This window comes from Rhinolophus sinicus, linkage group LG15 (assembly GCF_036562045.2).
Source record: "Rhinolophus sinicus isolate RSC01 linkage group LG15, ASM3656204v1, whole genome shotgun sequence".
NCBI classification, from domain to species: Eukaryota; Metazoa; Chordata; class Mammalia; order Chiroptera; family Rhinolophidae; genus Rhinolophus; species Rhinolophus sinicus.
In genome coordinates, this window is record NC_133764.1 from 46157749 (window position 1) to 46176475 (window position 18727).

General features: G+C 43.6%; 2 protein-coding genes and 3 non-coding genes across 5 annotated transcripts; all 5 read right to left on the reverse strand.

Annotated features, from left to right (window-relative positions):
- Positions 1–3514: 3514 nt before the first annotated feature.
- Positions 3515–3586, reverse strand: TRNAC-GCA (transfer RNA cysteine (anticodon GCA)). The gene has a single exon. It is a non-coding gene; the product is annotated as a tRNA-Cys (tRNA).
- A 1432-nt stretch (positions 3587–5018) lies between these two features.
- Positions 5019–8017, reverse strand: SPMAP1 (sperm microtubule associated protein 1). The gene is made up of 3 exons (XM_019740582.2): positions 7630–8017; positions 6134–6233; positions 5019–5259 (listed from the first exon to the last, which is right to left on the reverse strand). Exons 1-3 carry the CDS (start codon positions 7933–7935, stop codon positions 5102–5104), a joined length of 564 nt encoding a protein of 187 aa, XP_019596141.2. The 5' UTR covers positions 7936–8017; the 3' UTR covers positions 5019–5101.
- Positions 8018–10018: 2001 nt separating this feature from the next.
- RPL23 (ribosomal protein L23) lies at positions 10019–14084 on the reverse strand. Its single transcript, XM_019740689.2, has 5 exons — positions 13980–14084; positions 13312–13395; positions 12911–13039; positions 10286–10399; positions 10019–10172 (listed from the first exon to the last, which is right to left on the reverse strand). The coding sequence occupies exons 1-5, from the start codon at positions 13990–13992 to the stop codon at positions 10090–10092; spliced, it is 423 nt and encodes a 140-aa protein (XP_019596248.1). The 5' UTR covers positions 13993–14084; the 3' UTR covers positions 10019–10089.
- Positions 13148–13280, reverse strand: LOC141569050 (small nucleolar RNA SNORA21). Its single transcript, XR_012492444.1, has one exon. It is a non-coding gene; the product is annotated as a small nucleolar RNA SNORA21 (small nucleolar RNA).
- A 4098-nt stretch (positions 14085–18182) lies between the features above and the next one.
- On the reverse strand, positions 18183–18254 carry TRNAC-GCA (transfer RNA cysteine (anticodon GCA)). The gene has a single exon. It is a non-coding gene; the product is annotated as a tRNA-Cys (tRNA).
- Positions 18255–18727: the final 473 nt, after the last annotated feature.

Sequence of the window (18727 nt, forward strand, 5' to 3'; positions counted from 1 at the left end):
TTGGTCTCGTTGTGGACGCCTCGGGTTGGCATCGCACCTGCTATCCCTAAGGGTGTGTTAAAACGCCCGGCTCTGGTCAGTTAAAATTGCCGATGGGCCTAACCCCAAGGTTCTGTTGCCATGGCAGCGCCCCACGGCGTCCCCCTCGGGGCGCCACTCCGTGTGTCCGGGAGAAGCCCCAGGGTGGACCAGCCTTGGCTGCCTCGCCCCTGCACACTCCGGTTTTCCAAACGGCTTTTCAAACCCGCACTGTCCTCAAACCTCAACACAGGGCTGACTCCTTTACTCCAGGCCAACTTTACAAACATAAGTAACCGTCAAACCGAAAGTCCTTTGGCTGCCCTGCACCAAACCTTTCTTCATCTTGCCTCTTAGGTTCTGCCTAAGGTCTTTTCACATGACGTACTCTCCCTGGGTGATCTCATCTACTCACAGGGCTTCAGTTATCATCTACATGCTGATGAATCCCAAGTTCATTATCTCTAGTCATATCCCTCTTTCAAGCTGCAGGGTTTTAAGCCTGGGTATTAGGCATTTTCAGCTGAACATCTGGAAGGCACTTAAGTTGAACTCACTTACTCCCTGCCCCTACGCCCCCCAATCCAGCTCTTTTCTCCCGTTATCACCACTTCTCCATCTAGACATCATTCTAAACTCTCTCTCTAAACATATGTGAATTATATCAAAGCTTTTATTTGAAAAAAAAATAAACAGCATCACTTGCCATAAATTGAATGGTAAATCAAATAGAATATTATTAAACATTACCTAGATATCTATGTCTGCTCTCTTTGATTAAAAAATTGTCAGAGCCTGCCGACGAGACGAACGGTTCCTGAAGTGGGGAGTGAGGATTGAGAAAAAAATAGACAAGAGACAAAGATGGAATCGGGAGGGCGAGCAGTTCTAATTAGACTGCAGCACCTGTTTTATTTTCCAGCTTTCTTTTATACACACAGAAACAAGAAGGTTACATAGAGCGGCTGAGGCAGCAAGTACAGATTAGATATGTTTTCTCAAAGTTTGACCCTGACTGTCTTTACCTTTTTGATAATTCCTCATCCCCAGAACAGCTGGTGCCTGTTTGTTCTTTATGCTTATCGGAGTTCTCCTTAGATCCTCCCAACCTCTGCTTGAAGTTACATTTTCTTAACCCTTGATGCTCCAGCTCCCTACAAAAAATAAATAAGAGGAATCTGGGGGCCAGCCCGGTGGCTCAGGGGGTTAGAGTTCCATGCTTCTAACTCTGAAGGCTGCCGGTTCGATTCCCACATGGGCCAGTGGGCTCTCAACCACAAGGTTGCCAGTTCAATTCCTCGAGTCCCACAAGGGATGGTGGGCAGCACCCCCTGCAACTAAAGATTGAACACGGCACCTTGAGATGAGCTGCCACTGAGCTCCCGAATGGCTCAGTTGGTTGGAGCATAGGCTCTCAACCACAAGGTTCCCAGTTCAACTCCCGCAAGGGATGGTGGGCTATGCCCCCTGCAACTAGCAATGACAACTGGACCTGGAGCTGAGCTGCGTCCTCCATAACTAAGATTGAAAGGACAACAACTTGACTTGGAAAAAAGTCCTGGAAGTACACACTGTTCTCCAATAAAGTCCTGTTCCCCTTCCCCAATAAAATCTTAAAAAAAAAAAGAACGAAAATCCTAAGATTTTATAGAGAGAAACAGGTCATGCGGGAGACTTATCAAGAGAATCTAGAAGACAATGGAGATTTGCAAACCTCTGAAAAATATTTTCAAGAATTCTATTCCCAGATAAACTACCTCTCAAGCATTCAGGGAAAATAAAGATATTTTCAGACATGCAAGGCACTCAAACATTTTACTTCCCATATATTCTTTCTCAGGAAGCTCCTGGGGGTTATTTCCCACATATAAAGGAGGAAACCAAGAAAAAGGAGGACATGATCCAAGAAACAAAAAGAATCCAACACAGAAGAGAGGGAATGGGAATTCCCAAGGCACCAGCTAGGTAGCAGGTCTAAACAGCCTGAAGCTCAAGAATGGAAAGTGTCAGGAAGACTAGCTTGAAAAAATTAATTTGATAGCTTTGGACCAGGTGAATAATTGTACTGTGAGGCTGTTGAAGAATTTGAAAATAATTGTCAGCAGGCACAAAGAAAAATACACAAAAAAATGAAGTATTATCTTCAGAAAAAAATTTCAAAAAAGGAAATGCTATCATGGTAGATATTATAGATTGACTCAATAGTAAATAGTATTTATATGATCATGATAATGTGAACATAATTGATTTAATACAAAAGTTTGACCTAATTTGACTGCTGGAATTGGAAACTGATAAATTATCACACTCTCTCTTTAAAATGGTTTCTTCGAGGAGAAAAAAAGGGTTTGTGGTGATATATCCATTTTTGCATCCAAATGCTCCTTCAGTTCTGGGGAAATATTCATGTTGTCAAACTTGGTGAGGTAACACAACTTCTTCCTCTACCTGGTGTAAATAGGCACACGCGTCAGACCACGGCTCAGCCAATCAAATGCTTCCACTTGGCATTTTGAAACTCAAGGAATTGTGCTGAAGATGCAGGTGCAGCTAGAACAATATCCATGGTGTAGTGACAAGTGCCAGAGTTGGTGGCACCAGCAGTAGACACTTCCAGGGACAGGACCTGAGCAGAATTTCCGTTTGGCAGCCACTCATAGTTAACTGCTTTCTGAATTAGGTTCTCCAGCTTTCCATCAACTCTGTATCTACCATGTCTCCAGTAGACTGCTTTTCTGCTTAAAGCGGCCAGAGTAGATATCCATTCAAAGAACTGACAATGAACAACTAAGAAGAAAGTGCCCCTAACCCTGAAGAGAGGGGATTACACAGTGATACAAGCAACAGGTTAATAATATTTTTCAGGGGGGAGGGGGGTTGACACAGTGTGAGGGATATAAATGATAAACGTCTAAGTATGACTTTGTTTTGTGCACCTGAAACTAATAATAAAAAAAGAAAGTATACTAAAATAAAATAAACAATTACTATTTGGAAAAAAAATATTCTTCAGATCAGGTAGAAATATCCCTTCAAATTGTGGGGAAGCTTCCATTAGAAATTATGTCTGGAAAAAAATGGGTATTTTCAAAAGATTTTTGAGGTACAAACATTCCTCCTCTGACAGCTGTGTATGAATGGTGTGAACTACCACTAGACTGAAAGCTCCCTGAGGACAAGGACCCTCTTTCCTCTTTTAATTCACAGCAGCCTTGAAAGTACTAAGCTCTCAAAAACACCATTTGTATGAATGCCATTATCTTTACTATCATACATCAGACAGATACTTTGTATTCACAGATCTGACTTAATCTTAGATTTAGAATCTCCTAGGGACTTGTCTTAACTAAAGCCCAGCATGGTGCTCCAGGGCCCTCTCCTAAGTGATCATTTGTAATGTGGAAGTAATTTGTATTTCCAGTCAAGAATGAATTGTGAGAGTTCCTTGTCTTCTCTAGTATTTACTTCTATTTAATGGATATGGAAAATGGAAGGAAGGGGGCACCCGGATTTGAACCGGGGACCTCTTGATCTGCAGTCAAATGCTCTACCCCTGAGCTATACCCCCATGACCTGTTGTCCTGCTCCTGCTTGTCCACTTATGGTGAGTCAATACAATCAGGTTCCACCCACACTAGAGCTCTGGCAAGCTTTGTGTTCTTAAGCTCCACCTTCTTTTGTATCCATCAGCTGTTTTGGCTTTTCTCCTGACCCCCAATACACTGGGTGGGGCACTTGAAAACTACAGCCTGGAAACTAGCTGAAAAGGAAACTGACATAGCAATAGTAGGGAAAGTGTCCACAAGCACAGTATTACTGTGTCAGAATCCTCAGGCTAAAAAGCAACCCAGATATTACCTTGTTCATGCCCTGCTTCTTGTAGTCACACAACAGCCTAGCCAACTGTCCCCCCGTGTCTTTCCTTAAGGAAAGAAGAGTCTGTGAGACTGTGCCTTTCTGGGACTTTGTTCCATCCTCAAGTTTACACCTTAGGTCTCTCTGTCTGGTCCCCAAAAGAAGGTTTGCAGCCAAAGACGGGTAAGATATCTCACAGGAGATACAACCTAAGCCAGGCGGAACCGAGTGGGGACCCCCAATGAGCTGCCTTAGAAAAATATGGGAAGGGGCCTTGCCTCCCCTTCCCCCTGCCTGGGAAAAGCTGTTGCCGGCTCTGGCTTTTCCCTGGCACCTGTTTGTGAGAGAAGTTACAAAAACAATAAAGATCAGTTCTCTCCACTTAGCTCAAGGGCACTGTTACAAAATGAGAGACTTGACCCTGAGAAGATACATACCTTAAGACATTGTGGGACCTTGTGCTTCAGCTGTTGACTGACAAAGGGTGATTGAGATAAATATTTATCTGTTATGATGTGTGTTTCAGAGACGTGTAAGAAACAATGTTGCTTTCTCTTGTTTTTGTATACCGATTCAATAAAAACCCCCAGTCGGCCTTATTCTGGGCTCCAGTCCTCTGAGACTGAGAGACCCTTGGCCTTCGGAGAGATTTAACTGCATTAAGTCTCTGTTTGTTTCTTTCTTAAAAACAACCCAAACCGCCTCTTCTCGCACCCTCACAGCTTCTTGATGAATTGAGGGTGGAATGGAGAAGAAAAATGTCAATTCTTTTGGATGGGATGACTTTTCGTGAAAATCAGGAAATCCTTCTCAGGGCAACCAACAGCCAATCCCTGTGTCTGCAATGCCCGCTCTGTTCTTGATGGAAACAGTCACCTTCTGACCTGGCTCTGCTAATACCTGGGAAAGAGCTTTGTTGTGGTCTAGGTAGTATAGTTCTTGCTTGTCACACCAGCAGGAGAGAACCAAGGCTTCTCAAACCTGGCACTCGTTGTCATGAAATATAAGAGCACAGGCCTGAGACTCACTTTCTCCTCTCACCACCTCTCCATTGGGTAGAGAAGCTGAGGGTGGAGAAACTAGCTTGTCCCCTTTTCCCAACTCAAGGAAGAAACAGCACACTTGGAGGCACAAACAAAAAATTTTTTTATGTAAAATAACATTGAGCGTTCATCTAAACATCTGTCATAGAAATTCAGGTGGAGAGATGTGAAGGGAAGAGCTGCTGTTAGAAGAGAGGGAATTGGGTGACCTCTCCAAAGACAGATGTGTGCTGGCGGAGGGCTGGGGTGTTCCTGCGATAGCCGAACTGACCATTGAACCCTCTGGTCTTTTTCACATTGGCATTGTAGTAGTCATGCCCCATCACCTGCTGGAGGGAATACCCTTGTGGGTAGACAAAGAGACCTGAGCCTGCATTCAGCCCCCTCTTTGCTTTCCCCACCCCCATAGGGCTGGTATCAGGATGCCAACCCAGCTATAGTCACCATGCTCCCCATGTCCGGCTGAACCCTCAATCCTCAAATGTCTTGAGCTAAGTGTTGGTGAAGTCAAGGAGATAGACTTGGTTGGGTTTCCAGAAACCCAACCTCATACCAGGAATAGCATGCAGGAGGAGTGTGAATATAGTACAGGAGGGTTAGAAACTTCTGGGCTTGGCTGAACTTGCCTTGCTCCCAGGAGAACTGAGAAAATTTCACCCTTGCCTCTGAACCATCTGGAGAAAATAGATAAGTACAGTTTGGCCAAACAGTGCGAAGGGTCAGGGAATCAGAATGCAGCCAAAGAGTGGTGGAGTTGGGGTGGGAGGAGGGTTCACCCCGTCAGAAAAACACCTCTCAGCTCTCCCTTTTCCATTGCCGCTTAATTGGGCCTGGAAAATGAGCAGGACACAGCCTGCTCAGGAGCAATGAGAGCGATGCAGTCTTTAGAGTTGGAAAGAATGGAATTCCAATCCTAGCTCAGCCCTTCTCAGCCAATCACTTTAACTTCCTAAATCTCAGTTTCCCAGGCTGTAACATGGGGATAGTGTGAGGGTAAAAAGCAGCTGACATACAGCAGGTGCTCAGTAACTAAATATAGGAAGCACTGTGACACCATCTGCTCATGTCTGAGAAGAAAAGCTGGACGATGCAGTCCCTGGTGCTCTTACCCCCAACTAGGTCTCTCTAAGGCCCAATTTTTCTCTCTGAACTATGGGGTGCATACCACTCTTCCTAGGTGGGGACCATGGGGAGGCTGAAAACAAGGTGGCACTTGCCTGCCCCTGCCCAGTTTCTCCTGTTGAGGTATCTTTGTCCTTGCCCGAAGATGTGGAAATAATCCACTATCCAGCCATCCCTTCCTGTACCGCCATGATCCTGAGAGTGAGAGAGAATACAGAAGACTGTCAGCCACCATGCTCAGAGATGAATGGTGCAAACTCCCCTGAGGCTTGTTGAGGGGAGGGGGCAGAGGTCACAGCCAGGGGTAACAGGGCCAGACAGATTAAATATACTTATTGACCTATTGCCTCTCCGGAGAGGCAGTTTAGCTTCATACTTAAGTGCTCAGTGTCTGCTGCCAGACAATCAAGTTCCAAATCCAGCTCTGTCACTAACAAGCTGTGTGACCTACGCCAATGGCACACCTTTTCTGGACCTCCATTTCCTCATCAGTAAAAAGAGGGTTGCTATGAGATTTAAATGAGATAGTTCAAATAAAGGGCCTGGCATAGTAAAGCTTTGATAAACATTATCTACATTTAAATGAAAATAATACCTACCACAAATGCTGGTTGTGACCATTAATACTTATAAAATGGAATATACAACAGTTTCAAAAGTGTACACCATACTATTTTCAAGCTTCTAACTACTCAAATTTTTCTTTTTTTTTCTCCTCCAGACTCTGGGCTCCTTCTGTTATAAAAGTTACATGAGTAGACAGCAAGTACACACTTAAGCATGGCACACACAAATATGTGTTCATGTATATTATATGTATTGAACACACGTGCACACACACACAAACAGCCAGGACCACAAAACCCCTTAAGATTTGTTCACAGAAGAACTACTACGTCATATCGATACCATTGTGACAGATGTGGACACCAATATCGGAGGCAAAAGTGGTGAAAACAATTGGAGCCCTCAGCAAATAGCCTTAGAATCTTGGATCCCTGGGAAGAACTCTGCTGGGGAGGGGCAACACCCCCAAGCGAAAGGTCTGGGGAAAAGAAAGGTCCTCAAAGGTTTGGGAGGTTTCGCTTGTCAGCTCACTGGTCCAAGCGAGGGAACCCACCCAGCAACTATCGAGTCACCACTGGACATAGGCGGCGGCTGGTGGGTCTAAGCAGTTTTCTTTGTCTTGTTCACGGAGGTCACACGGATTTTCGAGCTTTTAGAGAATTTGCAGTGTGAGGTCATCCCACAATGCATGTTCCTGACATCAAAAAGGACAATGAAACCGATTTGTTTGTGAGAAGCAGGCTTTGAGCCTGGTCCCCCAAGCTTGCAGAAACCCAAAAAGAGATCATTCTCAAGTTCAGGGTTAGAAGGTGATTCTGTGAGCCCAGTGGACTCGCGCTCAACACCATTATCACCCCTGCCAGTTCTGGGGTTTCATTAAGAAAACAGGATGTTAAGTGGGGGAAGCCTCCCTGGTGGTGAGGACCCAGGACTGAGACTTCCTGGTTTGGGACGTTGTCCTGGACACCAAAGCCAACCTCTGAGGGCATCGACAGTGGGATGATACTCTGGGCTACTCCTATACCTGATCAGTTTTCCGCAAAATGGGCGGAACCACGTGGCTCTTGAAGTACCGGGAGGCGTGCCAGTCCTGCTGAGCGTTGTAAGGTGGGATCGCCGACCAGAGCTTGGGCCTCAAATGCTCATAGGTGCGGGCTACGGTGCTCACGGCCACGCCATCCAAGATGAAACTCTTCTCCAACCGCAGAGGGCACTCGCAGCAGTGTGCCATCCCAAACATAGCAGCCTTGGAGCCTCGGTGATGCGAGTGGAGTCCTAGGTGGGGGCTCCCCTGCGCGTTGTTACGCATTGTTACGTTGTCAGGAGCCATGCGACACAAACCCTATTGTCCCTATTCAATGGGGTAGGCTTTTAGAAAAGGCTGTGGGAGAAGTTGCTTGCATGGCCCTGAGATGACGGATGACCAGGAGACTATGCAAGAGGAATAGGAGATTGAAGGGGAGAAGAGGGTTATTAACTGAATGTGGGCCTTTTGAGTGCAGTCAGGTCCAGCTTCCCAGCTTTTAAGAGCCAAGTTCTCCGCTCCCACTGTATCATACACATTTTCCCACCTTAGTTGGGTTGAAAAAGCTTCTATGTACCCAGAATGGTTCAGAAAGAGGTCAGATAGCATCTACTTCCAACTCTTATTTTACATACTGGAAGTGAAAGCTTAGAAATGTTGGCATATTCCTTAAATCCATTTAGTAGCAGATCCAGAACCAGAATTCAGGCCTCCTGACTTCCAGTCAGGTTCACTTAAAGCACCTTCCCCCACCCCACCCAATTCTTTTCCTCAGCCAGCATTCCTCCTCCTGTTAAGAAATTTGTAATACTCCAAAAAACAGGTTGACACATTACCATATTTTCTCTGGCTAATTTTATGTATGTACTCATATACCGGGACACAGCAAATGTCTATAATTTTTCTCTAGTTGCTGTGACTACAGATGATTTTTTATTTCCTTCTTTAAACTTTTTTCCTCCAATTTTCCCCTTGAATAATAAACCCTTATATAGATGCTTTACATATCAAAGCTCCTTATACAAACTGCTCCTCACAGAGGTGCAATTATCACTTTACAAGCTCAAGGAAGGACTTTTATATTCACTATTAGTATTACATAAAGGCACATGTATTAATTAGAAAAAGGTGTATAAACCTATACACAAAAATCACTAATCCTGGCAATTCCATACTCGGGCTATTTAATATTTCTACAATATGACAGGAGACCCAAATCTGAAATCACAGGTACTTAAGTCTAAAATAGTTTAACTCCATTCTATTAAACCTTGGAAAGAACCAGGAAAAAACCTGGACGCAAGAGAATGGGGAAAGATGACAGGCCTGGCCCTCACACCTCATATTTGAAGCAGAAAGGTGAGAAAATTTAACACAGGAGTATGCCTCACACAACAGGGTAAAATTGATTTTCAATAGAGGACTTGGGGGCTTCACGTCACATTAGATTTTAAACTCACCAGGCTGGAGGATGCCTTAGTAGAGGGAGCCAAGTCTCTTAGATTTCCCGATTTGTTTATTCCTAAAATCAAGACCAGCTCACTCTAGCGTACTACTTCTCAATCTCCACTGCATCTTGGAAATCTGGGCAGCTTTAAGTACTGATGCGAGTCCTACCTTCACAGTCTGACTTAATTGATCTAGGATATGGCCTAGACTCATTTTTTAACTCCTCAGGTTGAGAACCACTGTTCTCTAGTTTTGGTCCATTCCATTCCTAATCTTGGACAAAAGGGTAGTAGTCGTCTCACCAAATGACTATGTACTAGTGTCATCACATATACTAATCTTCACCCTTGCATTATACCCAACTTACAGGTAACATTTCAGGCTGCATATTTTCAGATACTAGACACACAAACACAAACTTTCTCAAATTAGGGTTTAAGCAGATATTAAAACATTTTGATGGAAAAAAAACCTGCAGATATTAACTCAAGTATCTTCCTTCCACAAGAGCAAATTTACATGTTAGCTTTTACATAAATTCATTTATGCATAAATTTACTCAAAGAAAACCTGTAACTGCAAGTGTGCACATATGCACGTGCACCTGGTTTTTATTCACATCACTCCTTGGATTCCAGGAGTAGGTCTAGGATCTGACCACTCTACCTTTTATCTCAAATACCTGCAGGGCAGTTACCTGGGGTAAACTGTCATCAAGCAGTATTTGCAATTGATTTTTAAGGACTTCAAACCCAAATAACTAGTTTTCATAGTAAAAATTATAAAGTCCCAAAAGTCCTGTACGATCGATCACTTAAGTGCAAAGACTGTCTCTTTTTTCATACATGCCCACAGAAAATCTGCACTGACTAGTTTCATTTTACAAAAGAGGCACGGGTTAGATGGTTTAGTGACATGTAGAAATAAACAGGAAGGCAAGTACTGACACCAAATAATTTTAATGTTTGTGGTTTTTTTTTTTTGGTTTTTTTTTACAAATACACCGAAGAATCATGCAATGCTACCAGCATTGGATGCAATCCTGGGCCACAAATCTGCACACTCCTTTGCAACTGGTCCTGTGATGGCAGAACCTGTATAAAATAAAATGAGGCAATCAATAAGATCAGAGGGTCCTTTGCACTCCTTGATTCAAGAGGTAAATCATCTAATCTCAAGGATCTAACAAACAAGGTGTATCCCTTACCTTTCATCTCGCCTTTATTGTTTACTATGACCCCTGCATTATCTTCAAAATAAAGAAACACGCCATCTTTTCTCCGATATGACTTTCGTTGTCGAATTACCACGGCTGGATGTACTAAGAGGGAAAAAAGTGCAGCGGTCATCAATCAGTTAGGTCCCAGTGTCACAAGAAAGCTTACATGTTATCTAGCTTCCCAGCATTTCCCACTTGCACAGCAAGTATGCAGGAAACTTGCTAAGCACTTCCTATACTTTTTCCCACTTTACTCTCAACAGGTGGGTATTGTTAAGATCCTAGTATCACAACAGGGAATGGGTCTCCCTCCTCAGACCGAATGAGTGCAGAGGCCAAGCTGTTAACTCAAATGTATACACATTTTAAGACATGAAATAACTGCATTAAAATTGTAATACTCAATATATACCGATAACAAAAGAATATAAGTTGTGTGCACATGTTTTTGGCACCCCGGGTATATCAAAACCTTCAAGTTCATACCTTGATCTAAAAATTACTGCTTGTAAGAATTTGTTGTAATTATGTCCCATACCTTAGGTTTTACAAATATAAACTCATTTACACACCAATTTACCCAAAGAAAACCCGCAACTGCTAGTGTGCATATGTACACACACACTCCCCAAGTCCGTCCAGAATCTTACTACCTCATCTCATGTGCGTTTCTAACTGCAGGGCATAAAAGCTTTTAGAGCAAAAACTTGGAATCAACCCAATCAATTATGTGGGTCTGTAATTTCTTTCATATAGGACAATCACGTACAGCAAGAACGGGTTATGGGAAGGTAATGGTGCCATTTACATAGGAAAGTTCACAAGCAAATTTTTTTTTGCATACAAGTCAGGAAAGGACCGACAACGAAATATTATCAATGATCATCTCTTGGAGGTCTAAGAGTTGGGTGACGGAAATTCAACTTGTATTTTTCTTCTTTTTTTATTGGAGAAAGAGAACAGGACTTTATTGGGGGACAGTGTGCATTTCCAGGGCTTTTTCCCAAGTCAAGTTGTTGTCCTTTCAATCTTAGTTGTGGAGGGAGTAGCTTAGCTCCAGGTCCAGCTGCCATTGCTAGTTGTCTGGGGCACAGCCCACCATCCCTTGCAGGAGTCGAACAGGCAACCAGCAACCCTGTGATAGAGGACTCACTCCAACCAACTGAGCCATCTTGGAGATCAGTGGCAGCTCAGCTGAAGGTGCAGTGCTCAGTCTTAGTTGCAGGGGGCGCAGCCCACCATCCCTTGCAGGAGTCGGGCAACCTTATGGTTGAGAGCCCACTGGCCCATGTGGGAATCGAACCAGCAGCCTTTGGCATTAGGAGCACGGAGCTCCAACCACCTGAGCCACCAGGCTGGCCCTCAACTTGTATTTCTTGTGTAATTAACTATTCAACTTAAAAAAACAAAACAAAAAACACTTGCATTTATTTTAAGTGTATTTTTCCAGGACCCATCAGCTGCAAGTCAAGTAGTTGTTTTAATCTAGTTGTGGAAGACGCAGCTCACACTGGCCCATGCGGGGATCAAACTGGCAACCCTGGTGTTACAAGTATTGTGCTCTAACCAACTGAACTAACTGGCTGCCCCTATTTAATTTTTTGAGGAACCATTTCCCAAGATCAAAAGTTAACTTTTTCAACCCTACCTACACTAAAGTGAACACTTCCAGAACTTCAAAATGAAGCATCCACTGCACTTGAAAGAACTAGTCAGACATACCTAGATTTAAATTTTGACTGATACAAGGTAATCTTTTGAGGTTTAAATTTTCCTATTGTAAAATTGGGGTAATAGTTACCATTTCCATAGTCAAGATCAGACACTGTAAATACAGGACTTTTTTAAAGGACACGGAGGCTGGCTATCCTTGAGTCAAGTACTGTCTATGTATGTAGACAGCCTCTGATCAAGTTTTTAACAAGGACACACACTGACAAGTAACTAATGTTTACTGAAAACCTCCTATGTTGGGCCCTCATCTACTTAAAAACCATTGAAATGTTCACAAATGAATCTAGCAGATAAGCAAATCCACACAAATCCAGGACTCCGGTCTTCCAGTCCTGCCCCTTTCCACATTTCCGTGTGACACACACACACACACACACACACCGTGTTTCCCCAAAAATAAGACCTGGTCGGACCATCAGCTCTAATGCGTCTTTTGGAGCAAAAAGTAATACAAGACCCGGTCTTATTATCATGTTAGATAAAACCTGGTCTTGTATTAAAATAAGATCGGGTCTTGTATTAATTTTTGCTCCGAAAGACACATGAGATGACGGTCTGGCTAGGTCTTATTTTCTGGGAAACACGGTAGTTAAGTGACAAGACTTACATTTTTAAAAGATGAACCCTGGCTTCAGAGCAGCAACTATATTTGAGCAAGGGGGCAAGAAGGAATACAGTAAAGCCAGATAGGGTAGAGAATGGTCTCTAAGACAGCAAGAGCAGAACTTCAATTGCAGCTATTATCTCACACTGACTCTCAAAGGAAATCAAACTTCAAGAAGCCTTGAGAATGGTAAAATTATTGTCCTATTTTTCAATAAAGGGAGGAATCTGCAATTGTCCACCAAGAGATAAGGAGGGTTCAGCTTATCTTCTTACCCTTCTTTCTGAGCTCTGGTTTGCCTTTCTTGACTGTGGCCATCACCATGTCACCCACACCAGCAGCAGGAAGTCTGTTCAGTCGTCCCTTGATCCCCTTCACAGAGATGATATACAGATTTTTGGCTCCTATAGAAGGACGTAAACAAAATTTTTTTTGGAGGGCTGATCAGGCAGTTCTGCGGTGTAACATTTCCACAACACCTCCACAGCCTCTCCTTCCCCCAAGGTGGTACACCTTGTCACACCACCGATTGAAGCAAAACAACACATGTTGCCGCTTCACCCAAAAGTGGTGTTTTTACTTTGCCCTTTCTTGACGGCTCGGTGGGTCATTAGCAAAAGGCCCAATGAGTGCTTTTAAAAGGGCGAGTCTGGCAGGGTGCAGCCGAAGATCTCACCTGTGTTGTCCGCACAATTGATCACGGCTCCTACCGGAAGACCCAAGGAAATCCGGAATTTCGCACCAGAGGACCCACCACGTCCTGAGTACGAAGGAAAACAGGAGACGTCATTGTCCAGTCGTGGTTCGGAGCTCCCTCTACATTTTCAAGGTATAAATTCATTCGCATATGCTTTGGGAAGCGGTACATTATAGATTCGCTGTAGGAATCTACTATTCCCTCCACATGTGCCACCCAGTTCTCTTGGCAAACAGCCAATTCCTCACTATTACCACCCTTACGTTCAGAGGAAGGGATCTGGACGGCTCAATCCTAGCTCCAACTTTTGCAGCACGGAGTTCTTCCTGCGAGGCGTTAGAATGCGCAAGTCCCCCACTCAGAGACCTAAGGCAGTCCAGCTTCAACCCCTTAACTGCAGCGCTAGGCGCAGAGCGATCCTGCGGGGTTCGTTCTAGAATCATGTACGGATTCTGCTAGCTCGACTCTCCAGACCTCCCCACTGCCACTTTCGAGGGCCCTTCCAGTGCTCTCGCGGTGTCCCTCCTCACTCTCTCCGGCCCGGAGGAGAGGAAAGCGCCCCAGCTGCCCATGGCTGCCGATCCCGGCGATGCCAGCAGCCACCGCGCGGCAGATGGTGGAGGATTCCCCCAAAGCCAAAACCTCACCTCGCTTAGACATCTTGAACGCCGGAAAAGGACAGAAAGGAAGTAGTTACAGAGGATGCTGGGATATGAACTTTGCCGCCCCGCCCGCTCTGGTCACGTGACATGGAGCATTTGCTCAACCCGCCTCCTCCCCTAGGGCGCGGTCTTATTACGTAGTAAGTCCTCCAAGTGGGTGGTGGTTCGGGTGAAGGCTCCCCGAGCGAGTGAAACCTTGAGTCTCCTCTTTACAAGCTCGAAAGTAGTTGGCAACACAGAAGCCTTGGTTTGTTAATTTACCCAACAATATCTTTTGAGCACTTAATGTCAGGGACCTCGCTGGATACTAGAGGTTCATAAATGAGTAATACATCTGTGTTGTCTAAGCCCCCCCCCCCCCAAAGAACACAAGGAGTGGGAGGGTGAGGGAGAAAGAGCGCTCGCTAAATGGTCTCGTTGGGATGTGATATAAGAAGTGCCAGTCTAGCACTACAGATAATTCCATATATATGTGTGCCTGTTCCCATATCCGTCTGTATTTTACATATCTTGATTTATTATCCCTTTCACAGATTCAACCTCCCCCATTCTTCTGGTTTCTTTCCTTGTGTCAGTATATTCATTTAAATATAAATTGAGTGTCCACTTTGTGCCAGATACTGTCCTGGGAATACACAGACTTCATCAGGGACCTGAACAGATCAACATTCTTGCCCTTCTGGAGCTCACATTCTGCTGGCGTGGCAGTGAAAGTGGATATTAGACACCAAACAATAGATCTAATAATTGAAGAATATAGTATGTTAGACGGTGATTAGTATTATGGAAAAATAAAAGTAAGACAAGGTAAGAGGGATCAGGAAGTGGAAGGCAAGGCAGATTGCAATTTAGAATAGAATGGTCAGTGTGGGCTTCATGGAAAAAGTTGACATTAGATATTTTAAGGTGAGGGAGTCAGCAATACCAAAGTCTAGGCAATAAGCAGTCCAGATAGAGCAATTAGCTAATAAAAGGCCCTAAGGCAGGAGTATACCTGAACAAAATGAGGACCAGCAAGCAAGACAGGTGTGACTGGGCAGCGATAAGTGAAGGGAAGAGTAGTAGGACACAAGGTCGGAAGTAATGGAATCATATCATGTAGCACTTTGGACACCATTATGGACTTTGGTATTTGTGGACTGAAATGGGGAATCATTTCCCTGTTTTAAGCAGAGGGACATGATCTGACATATGTCAGAAGGGTCACTCTAATTGAGACTAAACTGTGGAAGGGGACACAAAGATATAAGTAAGGAGATCTGTTAGGAAGCTCTTCCAGTAACCCTGAGAGAAATGATGGTGGTTCGCACTCAAGTGGTAGCAGTAGCAGTAATGACTGAAATTATACTCAAAATTATGTAAACTGAAATTATACTAGAAAGGTCAGCATACCTAGCATTTCACACTGGGACTATTTCTACCTTTTCATTTTTTTCTGAAAACAAGTTTTATTTAAATAAGGATTTAAATACCTTACATAACATTAAAACTGAAGGGGGGAAATCAATTTACTTCACATGGCGTTAGGCAACTGTTACTAGAAAGTTGCAAGCTATTTAGCTACTTACATGACTGACACATCAGTTTGAAATTTGTTCCCTTGTCAAAAGTTTTACTCTGATACAAGGTTGGCCTCACATTCTGGTGTTTGGACATCGATTAGCTAGGATTTGTCTGGTGGAAAAGAACTTGGTGGCAAGCCAGATGTCCTATTGCCTCACTAGAGGGAAGGTGGCTGCTTTAAGCTCCACCCACCCAGTCAGGATGGAGACACCAAGGGATCTTTGACCACCGGAGGCTGCAGTTGCTGTCTTGCCCCAACTTCTCTCCTCTCAGCTTCACCGAAGGCTGTTCAGGTGGTGACATTCTCTTAGGGCAGGGAACTCTGCAGAGGGAGATCCAATGAGCTTCTGGCCAGACAGAGCCACTGTGACCTTGGGGCTCTGGGCTTGGCTGAAACATCATGTTATTGCTGTGTTTCAGGCTGGACATTGCCAGGCACCTACTGCTTGAGCTCTGTTTAAATGAGGGACTTGAAGACCAGACAGCATAGCTCTTTTCAATTTATTGCATAAAGGGGTTAAACACTAGTCCAAGTTAACAGCAGACCCCAAATGGTTACATTATACAAACTGAGGTTTTTAAACTTGTGACAAGGGGCAGAAGGGAATCCTCACTTAAGCTTCAGTGAGCCAAAAGCACTTAAAATCCACGAACCTTCAGGTGGTTGTCCTTAGCCAGTTCAATCTCTATGAGAACCTGGCATACGAGGCGTGATCAAAAACTACGGTTAATATTTAAATAAAAAAGTTATTATAGTAAAAGACACATTACCATTAATCCCCCTCCAAATACTCCCCCTTGCTCCAAACACACTTATCCCATCATTCTTGTCACTTTCTGAAGCAGTTCTGAAGTCGTCTTTCATGAGTGTCTTTAATTGCGTCACTATGCTATACTGCTATCTCCTCCTTCCTCGTGGTCCCTTCTCATTGTATTGCCCTGGGTGATCACACCCACCCAACAGCTTCAATTACTGTCTATATGCTGACCACTCTCCAGTCTATATCTCTAGCCCAGACATTTCTGCTTAACTGTAGCCGATACAGATGGTCCCACATTTACGACAGTTCGACTTATGATTTTTTGACTTTACAATGGTGCAAAAGCAAAATGTATTCAGTAGAAATTGTACTTCGAATTTTGATCTTTTCCTGGGCTAGTGAGGTGCAGTATGGTTCTCTAGTGATCCTGGGTAGTGGCAGTAAGCTGCAGCTCCCAGTAAGCCATGCGATCACGGGGTAAACAACCATACCCTACAATGTATGTATGTAGTATTACATGCAGTTTGGACTTATGATATTTTTAACTTGTGATGGGTTTATCAGGACGTAACCTCATCATAAGTTGAGGAGCGTCTGCATATGAAACTGGTGATTGGGACACCTCTGTCCCACAAGCACTTCAAATCCAACATGTCCAAAAGAGAAATCATAATTTTCTCAGAAAATCTGCTCTTCTGCCTGTATTAGTTTTCTTGGTTGGTGCTACAACCAATGTCTGAAACAGAAAGCAGGGGCACAATTGATTCTCCTCTTTCTCCAGGCTCCCAGACCTAATCACCAAGGTCTACTGAGCTGACTCTACTTCCTAAATTTTTCTGCCCAAAGGCCTGCCTTTCAGGGGCTATTGTAACAGCCTCTAAATGGTCTAACCATACCTCCCATGGATTAAAACTCTGTGTTGGCACTCTAGTGCTTATAGAATAAAGTCCAGATTCCTTAGCATTAGAGCTTTTCCTGAAAGGACTTACCTTCTCCCTGGCCTCATCTCCTGTCACCTTGCTTTTACACTTCACACTCCAACAACTCCAAACTGCTTAGGATTTCTGGACTCTTCCTTGCTTTATCCACTACCCATTCTTCAAAACTCTCCTCAAATGCCATCTTTTCCCTGTGCCATCTCACAACCCCAGCATTCTCCCTCTGAGCCACCTCTTTACATAGAGCAGTGATTCTCAAATATTTTCATCTGAAGATAATTTACATTCTTAAATTATTGAGGATCCCAAAAAGTTTTGTTTTATATGGGTTACATCTATTGACATTTATCAGATTAGAAATTAAAATTGTGACTGTTTAATTATTTGTTAATTCATTTAAGACAATAAGCCTGAAAAATAACTACATTTTCCTAATCAAAAATAATCTAACGAGAAGAGTTGTTTTGCTTTACATGCTTTTGGAAATCCCTTTACTATCTGGTTTAATGTATGACAGCTGGATTTTCATGTTTCCATATTTAATCTTTTGTGATACCACACATCATGTAACTTCTGGAAAGCTCCACTGCATACTCTTGAAAGAACAGAAGTGAAACAGGTAAATAATGCACTATTATGATAACAATTCTATTTTCTTATCAGAAAGGATCTCAAGGATATCCCCGCAGTTCCCCCACTACACTTTGAGAACCTGACCTAAGACACATCTGAAATGTTGCAGATATCACTTGGTACAGTAATCCCTTTGTTTACACATTGACCCAGATACTGAAATCCATGGGGCTGAGGTTTATTCATTTCTTGATCTTCAGAACACATCGCAGAATTGACAATACTTGCTTCATTAAAGCTACTTTCCCTTTGTTACCATCTTGATGTTGGTAAGGCTTAAAAGGGAAACCACCAGGGGGCACCCGGATTTGAACCGGGGACCTCTTGATCTGCAGTCAAATGCTCTACCCCTGAGCTATACCCCCTCTAGCGGGAAGGGGAAGAATACAACTTAATTACAGTGTTTACTGGCCAGCCATCGTCTGTGTTGATTAACAATAGTTTGGTATTTATGATCGATTGCTTCAGGTTTTCCGAAGTAATAGTAAAGAACTAAAAGAAGATTGCAGAGGCAATCCAAACACAAGTGGTGGGAGAGAAGAGCGAAGTCTGCTTTGATTCAGGCTTGAAGGACCTGTGGATGTGTGCAATGGGATTCGTCTCCTACATTAACTACAGCCTTTTCTACCTCTGGCATCTGGTGATTCTTCAAGTCTAATGTCCATCTTTCCTGCCTCCAATCTGAGCTGCATTGAATTCCCAGCCCAGTGCTTTGCACACAAGAGGAAGTGCTTCCCTCTTTGCTCTTGTACCAGAAGTGCCCTCATTGTCTCCATTCTCTCCAGTATCTTCAGTCACTTCCTCCTCTTCCTTGACTCCTTCAAATATCAACAGGCTT

Excerpts from the sequence above, each read along its gene's own strand:
- SPMAP1 (XM_019740582.2), bottom strand. The coding sequence starts at position 7,935 with ATGGCTCCTGACAACGTAACAATGCGTAACAACGCGCAGGGGAGCCCC. Across the intron at positions 6,234-7,629 it reads TTTTGCGGAAAACTGATCAG|GATCATGGCGGTACAGGAAG; the intron begins GTATAGGAGTAG and ends TCTCACTCTCAG. Across the intron at positions 5,260-6,133 it reads GAGAAACTGGGCAGGGGCAG|GGTATTCCCTCCAGCAGGTG; the intron begins GCAAGTGCCACC and ends TCTACCCACAAG.
- RPL23 (XM_019740689.2), bottom strand. Across the intron at positions 10,400-12,910 it reads ACCAGAGCTCAGAAAGAAGG|TACATCCAGCCGTGGTAATT; the intron begins GTAAGAAGATAA and ends TTTCCCTCTTAG. Across the intron at positions 10,173-10,285 it reads CAATAAAGGCGAGATGAAAG|GTTCTGCCATCACAGGACCA; the intron begins GTAAGGGATACA and ends TATTTTATACAG.